The sequence below is a fragment of the Melospiza melodia genome, chromosome 24 (genome assembly GCF_035770615.1).
Source record: "Melospiza melodia melodia isolate bMelMel2 chromosome 24, bMelMel2.pri, whole genome shotgun sequence".
In the NCBI taxonomy this organism is placed as follows: domain Eukaryota; kingdom Metazoa; phylum Chordata; class Aves; order Passeriformes; family Passerellidae; genus Melospiza; species Melospiza melodia.
The window spans coordinates 2646146-2659714 of NC_086217.1; the positions used below are offsets into that span (position 1 = coordinate 2646146).

Consider the following 13569-nt stretch of genomic DNA (forward strand, 5'->3'; position numbering starts at 1 on the left):
AAGGCCAGCTACACTGGTGCCACTCCAAGAAGGTGATTGCAAGTCTACACTGTCACAGGAAACCAGATCTGGAGCCCCCAAAAGCTACAGAATCAGGCCTAAAAGAGCAATGGACTATTTTAACTATGGAGCTGTCTTGATATGCCAGAACTTTCATACTTATAAAAACAAGGATTAAACATGGAAAACACTATCTCCAGTATTGTATCAAACCAGGTCAGACCTGCAACATCAAAGAAACACCCCAAATCTATATTTATACTGCTTCAAAAACTGTATTTATTCGTTTAGCCCACAACACCTCTAAGAAGGAGAGGAGGGGAGTCCAGCATCTGCAAATCACCAGGAATGTTTGCAGAACTGTTAATCAATTAAGAAAGAGAGGTGGCAGGATAATCCTGCCTCTTCTGCAATGTCCTTGCAGTGCTGGCCCCAGGGGACACGTGGGGCAGGAGCTGGGCAGGACTGAGCTCGCCCTGAGCGCGGCACAGGGACACCAACACTGCTCCATTGTCACTGCAGACTGCCAGCCACCCACCAGTGGGACCCAGGCTGGACATTTGCTGGCCAGTTGAGGGCTGCAAAACTCAGTGTGGGAAGAGCAGAGCTGTCTAGTGAGCAGCTCAAAATACAAACAACCTGGAGCCAGGGGAGAGGTGCCAGCTGTGGCAGATGCCAAACAGCTCCCACCACAGGAATGTGCTAGCCGAGGCATGGAAATCAAAAAATACCAAGGGAAAGAACTTCCTTTTATTCACTACTTGAGTCTGGAGAAATGGATCTGAGGAGCAGACACCTTTCCCCCCAATAATAACCTGGCATCCACCTAAACTATGCTTCAGGATCAGGACTGGCAGGAGTGCTTGTTGGGGAGGATGGAACAGGAAAGCCTTATAAATATGATTGCCTGGCAAAAGATTTTGAGAATATAGAAACTATAAGCAAGATTGAAATGAAAGCAAGTTTTGAGATCCCTTAGTTACTGAACAATGGCAAAACAATGGTGTGGCTGTGCTGAAGGTAATCCCCTTTAGATGGAGCAACACCCTCTGCTCGCAGACGGGCCCAAGGGTCAGAGCAGACCCTGCCAGCTTGGCAGAAGGTGTCTAAAGAGGAGTTTTTAGAGTTTAAAATGTAACACAGTATGGTAATGTAGTGATTCTTATAGGTTGTCTGGAAATGCTGTGGGATTTGTATGTTGTACTAGATTGGTTAGTGAGAATGAGAATATTCAACACAGAAGATGATTCATTGTATTGTAACGGGAACTTCGCTCACTTCTTCTTCTTCTTCTTCTTCTTCTTCTTCTTCTTCTTCTTCTTCTTCTTCTTCCCTTTCTTACTTCTTCTTACTTACTCACTCACCTACTTACTTTCCATTTACCCTCTTATGCTTTTACTCTCTCACCATCTCCTCCTCTCTCCCCCTCTCTCCTCTCAGGCCTGCTCTGAGCTGTGTTTGGCAGCTCCCAGCAGGGCCCTGCACCCAGGCCCTTTGCAATAAACCCCAAATTCCACAACCAGAAGAAGATTTATTGTATTGTAACAGGAACCTTGCCCTCTGATCCTCTCTTTTACTCTCTCATTCTCTCTTTACCATGCTCTTGCCTTCTCTCTCTTCCTCTTTGGGCCTGCTCTGAGCTGTGGCTGGAAGCTCCCAGCAGGGCCCTGCACCCAGGCCCTTTGCAATAAACCCCAAATTCCACAACCAGAAGAAGATTTATTGTATTGTAACAGGAACCTTGCCCTCTGATCCTCTCTTTTACTCTCTCATTCTCTCTTCACCATGCTCTTGCCTTCTCTCTCTTCCTCTTTGGGCCTGCTCTGAGCTGTGGCTGCAGCTCCCAGCAGGGCCCTGCACCCAGGCCCTTTGCAATGAACCCCAAGTTATCAACTTGGCTTCAAAGAGATCTCGTCCCTGTCCGTCCCAACCGTGCGTGACCCCCGTCACTCCTACAAGTGCTGAAGCAGGGAGAGCCTCCCACCTCACACCAGCACCGTGGCACCTGTGTCCCAGCATTTCCACAAGGAAGCTGCACTTCACTGGTGTCCACAGCCACAGCACACACATCCCTGCAGGAAGAGAATGTCTCTGCTCCCCCAGATCTGCAGTTTCAGCCAGCAAACATAAAAAGGCTGGAGGAAAGTGAGAGGAAGAAAGAGAAGGAGGTTTTAAGTTTGACCAGTTTAACCTTTGAAAAGGGTCTTGTTCCAGAAATATACATGGGTACAATGTATTTATGGATGGGGTTTGCAAGGCCTTCACCAGCTTTTTGCTCCAACCTGATCCATACTGGCCAAAATCTCTGCAGAAGCAGTAAGCTGTTAGATTACTTCTTTTTTGCAAGGGGAAATCCAAGTATTAGACTCTCAGCAAAGGAGCTCAGATTCAGTCCCCAGATTCAGAGACCAACAGAAACAGGCAGGGTTTCAAATATCACCCACCAGTTGCTCTTGCACAGAGTAACATAACTGCAGGAATTGTTAATCAAATGATTACGGTGAAAATTAAAGTGGTTGAACCTACTCAGAGAGAAAGAATAAAATCAATCAGTAGATAGAAGATGATGCTTTAAAGGTGATTTTTTTTTCTTTTCCAATCATTCCCCAAGCTCCCTGCCTGAGCTTTATACGCAGTGCACACTCAGGAGCATCCTCAGAATCATGGAACAGCAAACTGAAGAGGCAAAGAAGGAAAATGCAGAAGGTTCTGTCTATCTCTTGCTTCTCCATCTCAAAGGTCCTGACCAAAGCACTCAAAGAGCTTTTTCAGAGTGAAAAGCACGTGCATGACCATTGTGGGGCCTACTGAACCAGGCATAAGCCAAAATACCATTGTTTGGATCAAAGAGTTTTAAATCCCACAGTAACAGAAGGTCCCTCCAGCAGGAGCAAGGAGCTCTCAAGGTCAGATCATCTGTCCAGAGGTGAGAATCTCTTGGTGCTGAGGTGAGCTGCTCCAGGGCATCACATCTCAGGGCTGACAAACAATGAAAGCCTGACATGGCCTGGTTTGCCCCACGGTCCCACATATTACATCATCCTTTGGCCACAGACTCACCAGAACCACATTCCCACCCCAGAAGCCTATTTTCTGCCCCAAATTAGTCCTGCAGTGCAAACACTGCTCAGACTGACAGCTGCTGACCAGAGCAGGGCTGCCAGGCCGTTTGCATAACAGGGTCCGGAGCAGCGCCAGCTGATTCCTCCCTGCAACAATGGAAAAACCCAGAAATCTCAGTGAATACGCCAGTCTGTGTCCCAAGTCAGCCCTTGGACTCCCTCCCTTCCTCGAGCCCGTCTTGCCTCTGCACAGGCTCCACCGGGGCTCTGCAGCCAGCCTCGGGAGCAGAAATCTCAACAAGCTCACAGTTATATGCTCAGCTCTCAGCTGTTTGCTGCAGCCAGGAACTGGCTGGAAATCAGTTCAAAATGTTCCAATTCCAAACCCCACCCTGCAACCCCTGGATCTCTCTCTTCACGCTCACAGAAGCAGGCGCTGGGGCTTTTAACTGCTTTGCTTTAACCTTCTTTATTGGGAGAGCAGGAGACATCCCTTCTGATGTTAATTCACCTTTGCCACCACTGCCCTAAGACAGGAGCCAAGGCAGATGCCACTCCCAGCTCCAGCAGTGATTCTTTTGTTTTGCTACTTCTCCATCTCTTTACCAATGCCAATGCTTTTCTCTTTCCACAGCTCTGCCTTGAGAGCCACAGGCACTGCCACCTACCTCTACACCACTGCCTGGCATTTCATTCCCACCAGCCCATGTCCCACCACTGCCCTGCAGGCTCTGATGCTGCCCCGTCCCTTGTTGGAAGGCATCAGGCGTCCTGACCATGACCATAATATCCTCAACTGTTCATAAGAAAAGACGCAGAAAGAAAAGAAATTAAGACTGTCTTTGCTCTCCCTTTCTTGGCCAGCTCTTCAATGCAGCCTAGATATGGAAGCGTTCAACCAAAATTTTGCATTGCAAGAGCAACTGCTGCACTGTTGGCCTTTGGAATGACCCCGTAGCACTCCCACCTTCTCCAATCCCTGTTTAGGCAAACTCCTCTTGAATCAGTGAAAAAAGGCATCCCACCCCCACCAGGAACCTTCCTCTGTGAGAACAGGACCCGATGCTTCTCCCCAAACCAGCTGAGGCTAAGCAGAACCCCAGAATCTGCTGGAAGCTCCAGCAGGAGGTGGCTGTGGAGCTCAGCAGTGCTCCCTGCTATTCTGTTCAACCAAAGCAGGCTGTTTTGCCCCCCTGCAGATGAATCTGGGCCCTGCTCAGCAGGGAGTTTCTCCACAGAGCAGGTCTGCATTGGCTCTTCCTGAGTATTTGCCTCCCATTTTCCTCCAGAGATGAAAACTACTCCTGCACATTGCTCAGCAGCAGGGCCAGGCAGGGCCGTGGACACTCCTCTGCCTGGTGCCAAGGGGTTAAGCTCACAGTCAGTTCCCAAAGCCAGTTGTTTCCAACTGGCTGCTGCCTGTGGTTTGTGGGAAGGGATTTTGCTTTTTAATAACATTATAAATAGGGCTGTGTTCAGTATGCTGCAAACTCTCTCTCTCTCTCTCTCCCCCTCACCCGTCACTCTCCTCCTCCTGCTTCTCTTCCCACCACACTTAATTCCAGATCTGACCATGAATGGGTCAGGCTTCCTCCTCGGTGTCCTCAGCCTGCTGGCATGTCTGGTCTCCACCATGCAGGCATGTCCCCCCAGCTGCCACTGCCACGGCGGGGACCTGCAGCACGTCATCTGTGACAACGCGGGGCTCAAGAAGATCCCCAAAGTGCCTGAGCAGACACGGCTTCTCAACCTGCAGAAGAACAACTTCCCCATCCTGCCCACCAACGGCTTCCGTGACATGAAGAAGTTGGTGTCCCTGCACCTCCAGAGCTCCCGGATCAAGGAGATCTCCACCGGAGCCTTCCGGGGGCTCAAGAGCCTGGTCTACCTCTATCTCACCGACAACCAGATCAGTGTCATCAAGCCAGGAGCCTTTGATGATCTCTCTGATCTCACCTACCTGTACCTGGACAAGAACAAGATCCCAGACCTATCCAAAGGGCTCCTCTCCCCTCTTGTCAACCTCTTCATCCTGCACTTGGGCAGCAATAAAATCCAGGAGCTGAAACCAGGGGTCTTCAACGGGGCTAAAGATCTGCGCTGGCTCTTCCTCTCCGACAACTCCCTCACCAACCTCCTGCCTGGGGCCATGGAGGATGTAGAAAACCTTGCTGTCCTCCACCTGGACAAGAACCAGCTGAGCAGCTACCCTGTGAATGCAATGAGTAAGCTGAGAGTGCTGGAGGAACTGAAACTTTCTCACAACCCAATTGAGGTCATCCCTGACAATGCCTTCCAGTCCTTCGGGCGATACCTGCAGACACTCCACCTGGACAACATGAAACTGAAGAAGGTGAGTTCCTTCTCCTTCCACTTGCTGCAGATCAGAATCATGGGGCTCGCTTTTCTTCCCCTTTACAAAGCCCTTGGTTTGCTGACCCTCCCTTAGAGAGGAGAGGGGAAGTGCAGGTCTGTAGGCTTTGCAGGCAGCAAGGCACTGACTGCACCCTCACGTGGCTCAAGCAAGGGATGAGAGAGCACACCCCACCCCTCTGTTGAGTTATTTATGCAAAACCAAATTATCTGGAGCTGATTAAGCCCTCTGGATGGATGCAAGGCAGTGCATTCCCTCCCAAGCTGGAGGTGACACCAGACACTGAGAAAGGTATCTGGGATGCTCCAGAACAATTAGGAACCCTCCATATTCACAGACACAAGGTGAGGGATGAGAGGTGAGCGTGTCCCTCATAGTGGAGGGCACTTCCACCTTGCAGAACTGAGCTGCTCTGCCTCCTTTGCTCAGCCTAGGTACCTGCTCTGGACTGGGAGAGGGAGGTTCTTGGAGGGGCTGTGAACAGTCCTGGTTTCTTACCCCTGCCTTGCAGACAGGTAGGGGTACAGACCTTCACCTCCCCGCTGACTCCCAACCTGACACATTACAAAGAAAGGTTTGTTTATTGATGCTGTCTCAAAAGGAACTCTCGCAGCATCTCACAAAGGAGCCCTGTTCCCACTGGAGGGGAGGAGGGACATTCAGGTATCCTGAAGGGCAAAACAACCCCCTCCTTTTTCTGTGAGAAAGCAGGATCCACAGGCAGGAGTATCACACTCAGGGAATCACTTGTTTTAGGACTTTGAAAAGCCTGGCAGTGCTGCAGAACCCAGCACCGCATCCTGATGCAGCCTGATGTCCTGGGAGAATCCTCCATGGCTGGAAAGAGAGGGAGCTGCAGGCAGAACAGAACAGTTCTGCCTGGGATGATGCTTTGCCAGTAAGCCCAAAGAGAGTCGAGGTGAGCCAGGCTGGGACTGCACTGCAAAGCAACACCCACCACATGCAGGAAGATGTGATGAAAAAGAGAATTTCTTCACAACTCAGTCTCGCAGTGATGAGCGGATCACATGAAAGCTACAAGAAATGCATAAAACCAGAGTTTTCAAAGGGAGATAGAATTCCAAAAAGCTACAAAACTGGAATTACGGTCTGTCCAGGTGCAGAACAACACTAACTAAAACAGTTGAGTAATAACTTCAGCATTTCAGCCCTTGTCCACTCTGAGCGTTAACCTCTCCAGGTTAATGGCGATGGTTTTAATCCTGAATGCCTCTGCTAGGCATGACCTTAGATGTTGTCTGACAGCACTTCTGTAGACTCAGTTCTAAGGCACTTTCAGTCAAATATTGCAGCATAATGCTGTACCAGCTAGAGATATCAGACTTCCAAGTTACATGTTGAAGAAATTAGACTTTGGGGTGTTCCAGGGAAATAAGCATCCTTGGTTTGACCAAGAAGCGATGGTTAACAATTCTAGCCAGCAAAAAGGACTTTTTTTTTTTTTTTACAGTGACCACTTGTGGATAGGAACTTAAAAGGCTCTTGTGCAGCCAGTGCCTCCTTTCCTCCACAGCAGCCCAACAGGACATCACTTTATGGGATCAGCACTAACAGGGGGGGCTTCTGCAGCTTTAGGGCTTGCAAATAGAAAGCTTCCAGCTCATTTTCCCTTCAAATCCTCAAAGGTCTCATACCCAAACAGCCCACGTGTGAACTTTGCACTGCTAAGAGACATCTAATCACAGAGGCTGCACGATCCAGGAAATCACCACCAAATGCTCTAAGTGCTGCCAGCATCTTTACTGCAGCCCTTTCTCCCTCACAAACATGCTGTCCTTAGCTCTTCCCTGCATGGCTTCAAGATTTTTGAGCTGATCAGGAGTAAACCCACGCAATTCTACTCCAGTCTAAATTACATCTGAACAAAAGGAAGAGCTTGAGTAAAAGGTGGGGCTCAGGCTCCAGCACAGAGGTCCCATCTCCCCCCAGCATCACAGACCCACACTGGACCCCACAGGGCTGTGTTGCACAGGCCAGGACCCTCCTTGCACCTCAACATGAGACAGGCACCCCTGTCTGTGTATTCAGTGTAAAATAACTTAACAGCAGTAATCCTCCACCTGAATAAGGGATAAAAATCACCCTTTTCTTCCCAAAGACACAGTCTGGCAGGCAGCTCTGTAGCTGCTAGCAGCAGATGTGAACTCTCCTCATGGGGCTGGGAGAGGAATGAGCAGCTGAGACAGTAACACCACTGTCCAGCCCTCCCGCCCCTCCATGGCGTGCCAGCATCCCTCAGAGCAGCTCCACCACCAGCACAGTCCAGCCTCGTGAGCTCAGCTCAGCTTTGGAAGGAGAAGACCAGCAATGCTGACTGTCTAGCAGCCACAGGGATCTGGGAGTCTCCTAGCTGAGCTCTAATCCCATCCAGCAATGCTTAATTTGGAAGATGACAAAAGTTCATGGCTTAAAATAGTGCATTCCCTCTGTCAAGCTCTTCAGCTTAGAGAGCATGAACACACCTTCATGGTCCATGAGAAGCGCAAGGTTCTTTTCAGAAACGGGAGCACAGGTCCTGGGGCTTTGGGAAGACCTAGTGAGTGTCCTCTCCAACCTTTAGAGAAAGCTCTCCCCTCACGTTGAGAGGGGGAAGAAATGATTTGTCATAGCCATGAAGAGCTTTGTGCTTTGTCAGGGAGCCCCTCCCCAATCCATCACTGCCATGGAAGTTCCTGTTGAGGGGTTTGCTTTCAACAACTTTCCAACTTGAGTAACCATGGGCTGAAAAACATCAGGGATGAGGCTTCAGGGAAGAGAGGAGAGAGCTGCAGAGTCTGATCTACAGCCTCTCTTGCTTTTTAACACTTTCTTAAGGGAGGCTCTACTTTAAAGCCTCCCTGTCAACCAAGAAAGCACAAATTTTACAGCATCCCTTACAAAAAAAAACCCACTGGAAATGAGAAAAAATGAGGAGGCTGAGGTGCTGGAAACCTGCCTGTATTTCTACATCGCTCAAATGCCAAGTGTAAATTTCCACTCAGAGCCCCCAGGCACTGCCAAAGTCTACAGCCCCTTCAGAGGCCACAAACACTCCTCCTTCAGTTGCTCCAGGCAAGGCAACAGGCCTTGGGAGGATTTCCAGCCTTAGAAAGGAATATATCTTCATTTAGAATGGAGAATTATTGCTCAAAAATAAAAAAGGGTTGCCAGATTTCAATTTATTTAGAGATGTGGCTGCAAAGACAATCCCACATAGATTTGGGATGTAGCTCTCCCTGTAGGAGACTCCATCAACCATGAGCCTACCAGCCTGCTGCCTCTCAAGTGTATAGAGCATCCAGCAAGCCAGCTCCCTGTTCACAGCTTCTTCTCTTGCTCTCTCCACACTTCACAGAATGATAGAATAGCCTGGGTTGCAAGGGGCACTAAAGATCATCCCTTTGCAAAACCCTCAGAGATGGGCACCAGGTTGCTCCAAGCCCTGTCCATCCTGACCTTGCACACTTCCAGGGACAGCACATTCACAACTTCTCTGGGCAGCATGTCCCAGTGCCTTGTTCTTATAACACTCAAAGTCTGGAACAGAGGCCCCCATGTTTGGAGTGCCCGTTCCCCAGCTCCACGTTCCTCACCACAAACCTTTGTGCTTCAGTTTGCAGACAACGCGTTTGCTGGCGTGACCGTGCTGAAAACCGCGCACATGGAGAACAACCGGCTCACCCAGCTGCCCCGCAACTTCCCCTTCGACAAACTGGAGACGCTGACCATCTCCCGGAACCCCTGGCACTGCAGCTGCCAGCTGGCCCCGCTGCGCAAGTACGGCACTGCCACGGCTCTGCTGGGCCTGAGCTGTGCCAGGACACGGCTGGCACACCGGGCATCTCTCTGCCCATCCCGCTCTCTGTGGTGCCAGGACACCGCTGGCACACCGGGCAGCTCTCTGCCCACCCTGCTGTCCGTGGTGCCAGGACACTGCTGGCACACCGGGCAGCTCTCTGCCCACCCCGCTCTCTGTGGTGCCAGGACACTGCTGGCACACCGGGCAGCTCTCTGCCCACCCTGCTCTCCATAGTGCCAGGACACCGCTGGCACACCGGGCAGCTCTCTGCCCACCCTGCTCTCCGTGGTGCCAGGACACCGCTGGCACACCGGGCAGCTCTCTGCCCACCCTGCTCTCCGTGGTTTGCTTCTTTTTCAAATTCCTCTGTTACAGGGCCCGTAAGGGTTGCAGGGTGAAGAGAGAGACAAGAATGTTGATTCTATGTTCAGAAGGCTTGATTTATTAATTTATTATATATATTTCATTATAACTATACTAAAAAGAAATAGAAGGAAAAGTTCTCAGAAGCTAGCTAAGCTAAGAATAGAAAAGGAATGAATAACAAAGATCTCTGTCCTGGCAGAAAGCGAGAACAGCTCTGCCGTGAGTGGTCAGTAAATCCAAACATCCACAGGAGACCAATCACGGATCCACCTGTTGCATTCCACAGCAGCAGATAACCATTGTTTACATTTGTTGCTAAGGCCACAGCTTCTCAGAAAGGAGAAAAATCTTAAAGAAAAGATTTTTCTGACAAGATGTCTGTGACATTCCTCTCTCCCTCCCTCGCTGTGCCACAGGTGGCTGAAAGGCAACCGCACCCGTGCTGAGGACACGTGCTCCAGCCCAGCCCAGCACCGGGGACAGCCCATCAGGGACACCCCGGCCCTCCGCGCCTGCAAGCTGCCCACCAAGAGGTCCAGGAAGGGGAGCCGCCACTAAACACGGTAAGAATGTTCCCCTTGAGGCACAACAGAGGCCCCAGCACCTTTGGTGGCAACAGTCTTAAATGCCACCAGGGTTTGGCTTACAGCAGCTCATCCATCCACCCACACATGTCTCTGCTCAGAGCTGCACCATCTCCTGGCTCCATGAGCTCCCAGAGCAGAGAACCTGCCAGTAGCATCAGGGATGGAATCAGCTCTGTGAAAAAAATATAGGGCTAAAGACAGGCCTGGGGCAAAACATGTAAATAAATATGAAATAGAGAAGTAAGGATCCTGAAAATACACACAGAATAATTTTGAAATCTTCGGAGCTTCTATTGCAACATGGGAAAAATTTATCTCTTTTTGCAGCAATCACTGTACATAAGGAAAAAAACCAAAAGCCCTACACTGTAACAGGGTTTAAGCCTCAATCATGCTTCAGGCACTATGGTGACATGCACCCTGTCCTAACACCAAAGCCCCATATCAAGTCAAGATGTAATTGTTATGCAAAAGGGATAAACACTATATATCAAAACAAGGGTGGATTTAGCTGACTCCTACCCTGAGCTGGGACCACACAAGCTTTACTTTTCTAACCAGCTGGAGATGCCCAGCCCTTTGCCCTATATAGGTTCTCCAGGCCTGGTGTGAAATTCAGGACAGGGCATTGCTGGGAAGTCTTGCCCCAGACTGCCCAGCCCATAGGAAAGTCGATATCTTTCATAAGGAGCAGCTCTTGATTCAGCACTTCCTTTTCCACAACTACAATTCCCTCCAAGACAGTCAGGTATTTAAAAACGTCTGTTGCCTTCAAATGAGTATCCCAGAGGAGGGAGGTTCAAGATAGGAAATATTCTTTGGGTAAGGAGGTGATTCAGACACCAGGCTGCCTTCCCCTCCAGCAATGAGCTTTTGCTTGCTAACAGCCACCAAGGCAAACACCAACTGTGAAAACTGATCACACAGACACCTTCCACAGCTGGAAACTACCAGGGGTATTAAGTTCAGCCTGCAGAGGAGCAAAAAAGCCACAACTGTCATCACTCCACCCCAAGCATTTTACTTTTTCCCATCCCAGAAATAGGTCTGGAGTTTGTACAGATTCCAGAGGACTTTGAATGAGCCTGCAAGTTTGTAAGCTCTTGGGGAAGGGACCTTTGCTCATTTGTTAAAGTGCAGTGATCCTGCACTGCATTGTATGAAAAGAGGTGGGCATTGTGCCATGTTATGGCCTTTTGATCCCCACTTCAGTAAGGATATGCACATCAGGGTGGAGAAAGGAAATTTATGACCAAAATGTCAGGGATTATGCCAGCTGCTCTGTGCCTTTCCAAAGTGGTTATTTCTCTTGTAGTGCCAGAGGGTTTTATGGATTAGAGATGGAAATACCAGTCATTCCATACAGGGCAGGAAAAGTTCTGCTCTAAGCACGGAAAAACTTCAGTTTTCTAAACCACTGTACTTCAACATAGTTTATTTACAGGTCTGACCATTCTTAATCTTCTTTCCCTGCCTGAACTCAATCCCAGTTCACTCCTCCATGGGGAGAATAAGAAAACCATGACAATAATACCTGGTTTGGTTTTTTTTTCCTGTAGCACTTTCCATCCAGCTCCCTCAAACAGGTTTACAAGTGCTAATAAAATAGAAAACTATTTATTCCAATCTTGCAGAAGACAAAGCTCAGTGCCTTCAGGTGTCAGTGCCAAAATGCAGGTACACAAACCCACTCCAGTGTGGTGAGCATGAATTTTATGAAAGTGCCTCTGATTTCATCATGCACCCCTTGAGAGCCAGGCAGCTGTCATGTACAGGGGTCTGTATTTCAGGGATGAGGACTGACTTGGGGCACATTTAAGATGAAAAGCTGCTTGGTAATTTCTAAGACTACACCTGCCCTGGATTTTCAGAATCAGGGCATCAAAATACTCCACTACTCTTGAAGACTTCATTCTGGGTTTCCTTCCTTTGCCAAGAAAGTGTTCCTTGACCACCAGCACTTTGGGTAAGATCCTCAGGAGTCACACAGAGAGTTGGCAGAGTAGCTCAGAGATAGGACTGACCCATTTCCTCTGCTGTGAGAAGTTGTAACAGCTCCTTGACTCCAAACTCTTCACTTTCAAGTATGGGCTTCATCCACCGGTTTAAAAATAGACAAATGTTACAAGTTTACTGCTCTGCTGGAAAAACCCCCTTAAAGGTGTGGCCTTCTCTCTTTTTTAATGCTAGCAGGCTCCAGTATGGCCCGTCCTGGTGACCGGTCACTTCAACCATCAGAAAACTACTGACTTCTGAGTCCTTCCTTGAGCTTCTCCTACCTGTCAGGAAGCACTTCTGATATATATGAACACCTGCAGCCTCCTCTGAATCCCTGCTTCTCTGCTGACCACAAGGATGGAATCCACCTTCTCAATCTTTTCTGACATCTATGTATTTTAAAAGAGGCCTCTTTAAAAACTAAACTATGCATGACCACACTAAGACAAGCTAAGCTAGATCCTGCTGGTAAAACACAGTCATCTTTCCCAGAAGAAACAGAACCCACATCCCTGATCAACCAGCTGGTTGCTGTCTCTCCCATTCCAGAGGAGAGGGAGCAAATGGGAAGGTGGGAGCATCCCTCCCCCAGCTGCTTGATAAGGAAAATTGGTCTCAAGCCATGCAAAGAGACTCCCCTGCCTTCCCACAGAGGGGATCCCTGCAGGCCAGGGCTGAGGGGACAGGTGAAGCAGTGACCAAGAGCCAGTGGCCCTGAGGCAGCAATCTCCCAAAATTGGCCAGAAATCCTTTAAGGGAAACAGTACTGGGAACCTCCAGACCTGGAGCCATCTAAAGACTGGATTTCCCTCCCACTCTGTGGGGTCTCCAAGATGTCCAGGAGGAGAAGGTGTGCATGGTGCAGTGGGCTCAGGCACCCCTCCTCTCCTTCCCACCCATACTCCAGAGATCTAGCAGGACACCAGGATGACTATGGTTTATTGTCACAGCTATTTCAAAGCCACCGTTGCAATTCAACTACTTTTTAAATCCTGAAGAGTTATATAAATATATGTCTATTTATTCCTCTGTAACAGTGTAAATGACCTTTAAGAGGGTGAAAACTCCTCTGCCTCCCATATAGAAATTGAATTGTATATTTTCTTATGTACATCTTCTGTATAAAGCTCTTGCTGCAAAGATGAAATCAACAAGTCTCTGTGTGTCTGTCTGAGGGCTGGAGGGATCAGCAGTAACATGAGACCAGTGGCACAAATATAGACTTAATCTTCTTTATCCCATGGGCAGAGCAACTGTTTGGGAGGGTTTTATTATTTCTCTTGCTACAAAACAGGAGCATGTGACACCTAATGAGTCCTGGGCTCTCACAGTAATGCTTGAAAATATTTTGTGAGGCCAAACTCAATTTTACTATGAAAATAG

At 49.0% G+C, this 13569-nt stretch overlaps 2 protein-coding genes across 3 annotated transcripts in view; one reads left to right on the forward strand and one right to left on the reverse strand.

Annotated features, from left to right (window-relative positions):
* Positions 1–13569, reverse strand: part of ACSF2 (acyl-CoA synthetase family member 2) — a 38665-nt gene that overhangs the window by 7984 nt on the left and 17112 nt on the right. The gene's annotated exons all lie outside the window — the stretch shown is intronic.
* On the forward strand, positions 4542–13340 carry CHAD (chondroadherin). Of its 2 annotated transcripts, none has more exons than XM_063176014.1 (4): positions 4542–5415; positions 9050–9213; positions 10018–10164; positions 12379–13340. In XM_063176014.1, exons 1-3 carry the CDS (start codon positions 4543–4545, stop codon positions 10157–10159), a joined length of 1179 nt encoding a protein of 392 aa, XP_063032084.1. In that variant the 5' UTR covers position 4542; the 3' UTR covers positions 10160–10164; positions 12379–13340. The 2 variants fall into 2 exon arrangements, with proteins under 2 accessions (XP_063032084.1, XP_063032085.1); XM_063176015.1 differs by having other exon boundaries at positions 12382–13340.

Excerpts from the sequence above, each read along its gene's own strand:
- CHAD (XM_063176014.1), top strand. The coding sequence starts at position 4,543 with ATGCTGCAAACTCTCTCTCTCTCTCTCTCCCCCTCACCCGTCACTCTC. Across the intron at positions 5,416-9,049 it reads ACAACATGAAACTGAAGAAG|TTTGCAGACAACGCGTTTGC; the intron begins GTGAGTTCCTTC and ends TTTGTGCTTCAG. Across the intron at positions 9,214-10,017 it reads CAGCTGGCCCCGCTGCGCAA|GTGGCTGAAAGGCAACCGCA; the intron begins GTACGGCACTGC and ends GCTGTGCCACAG.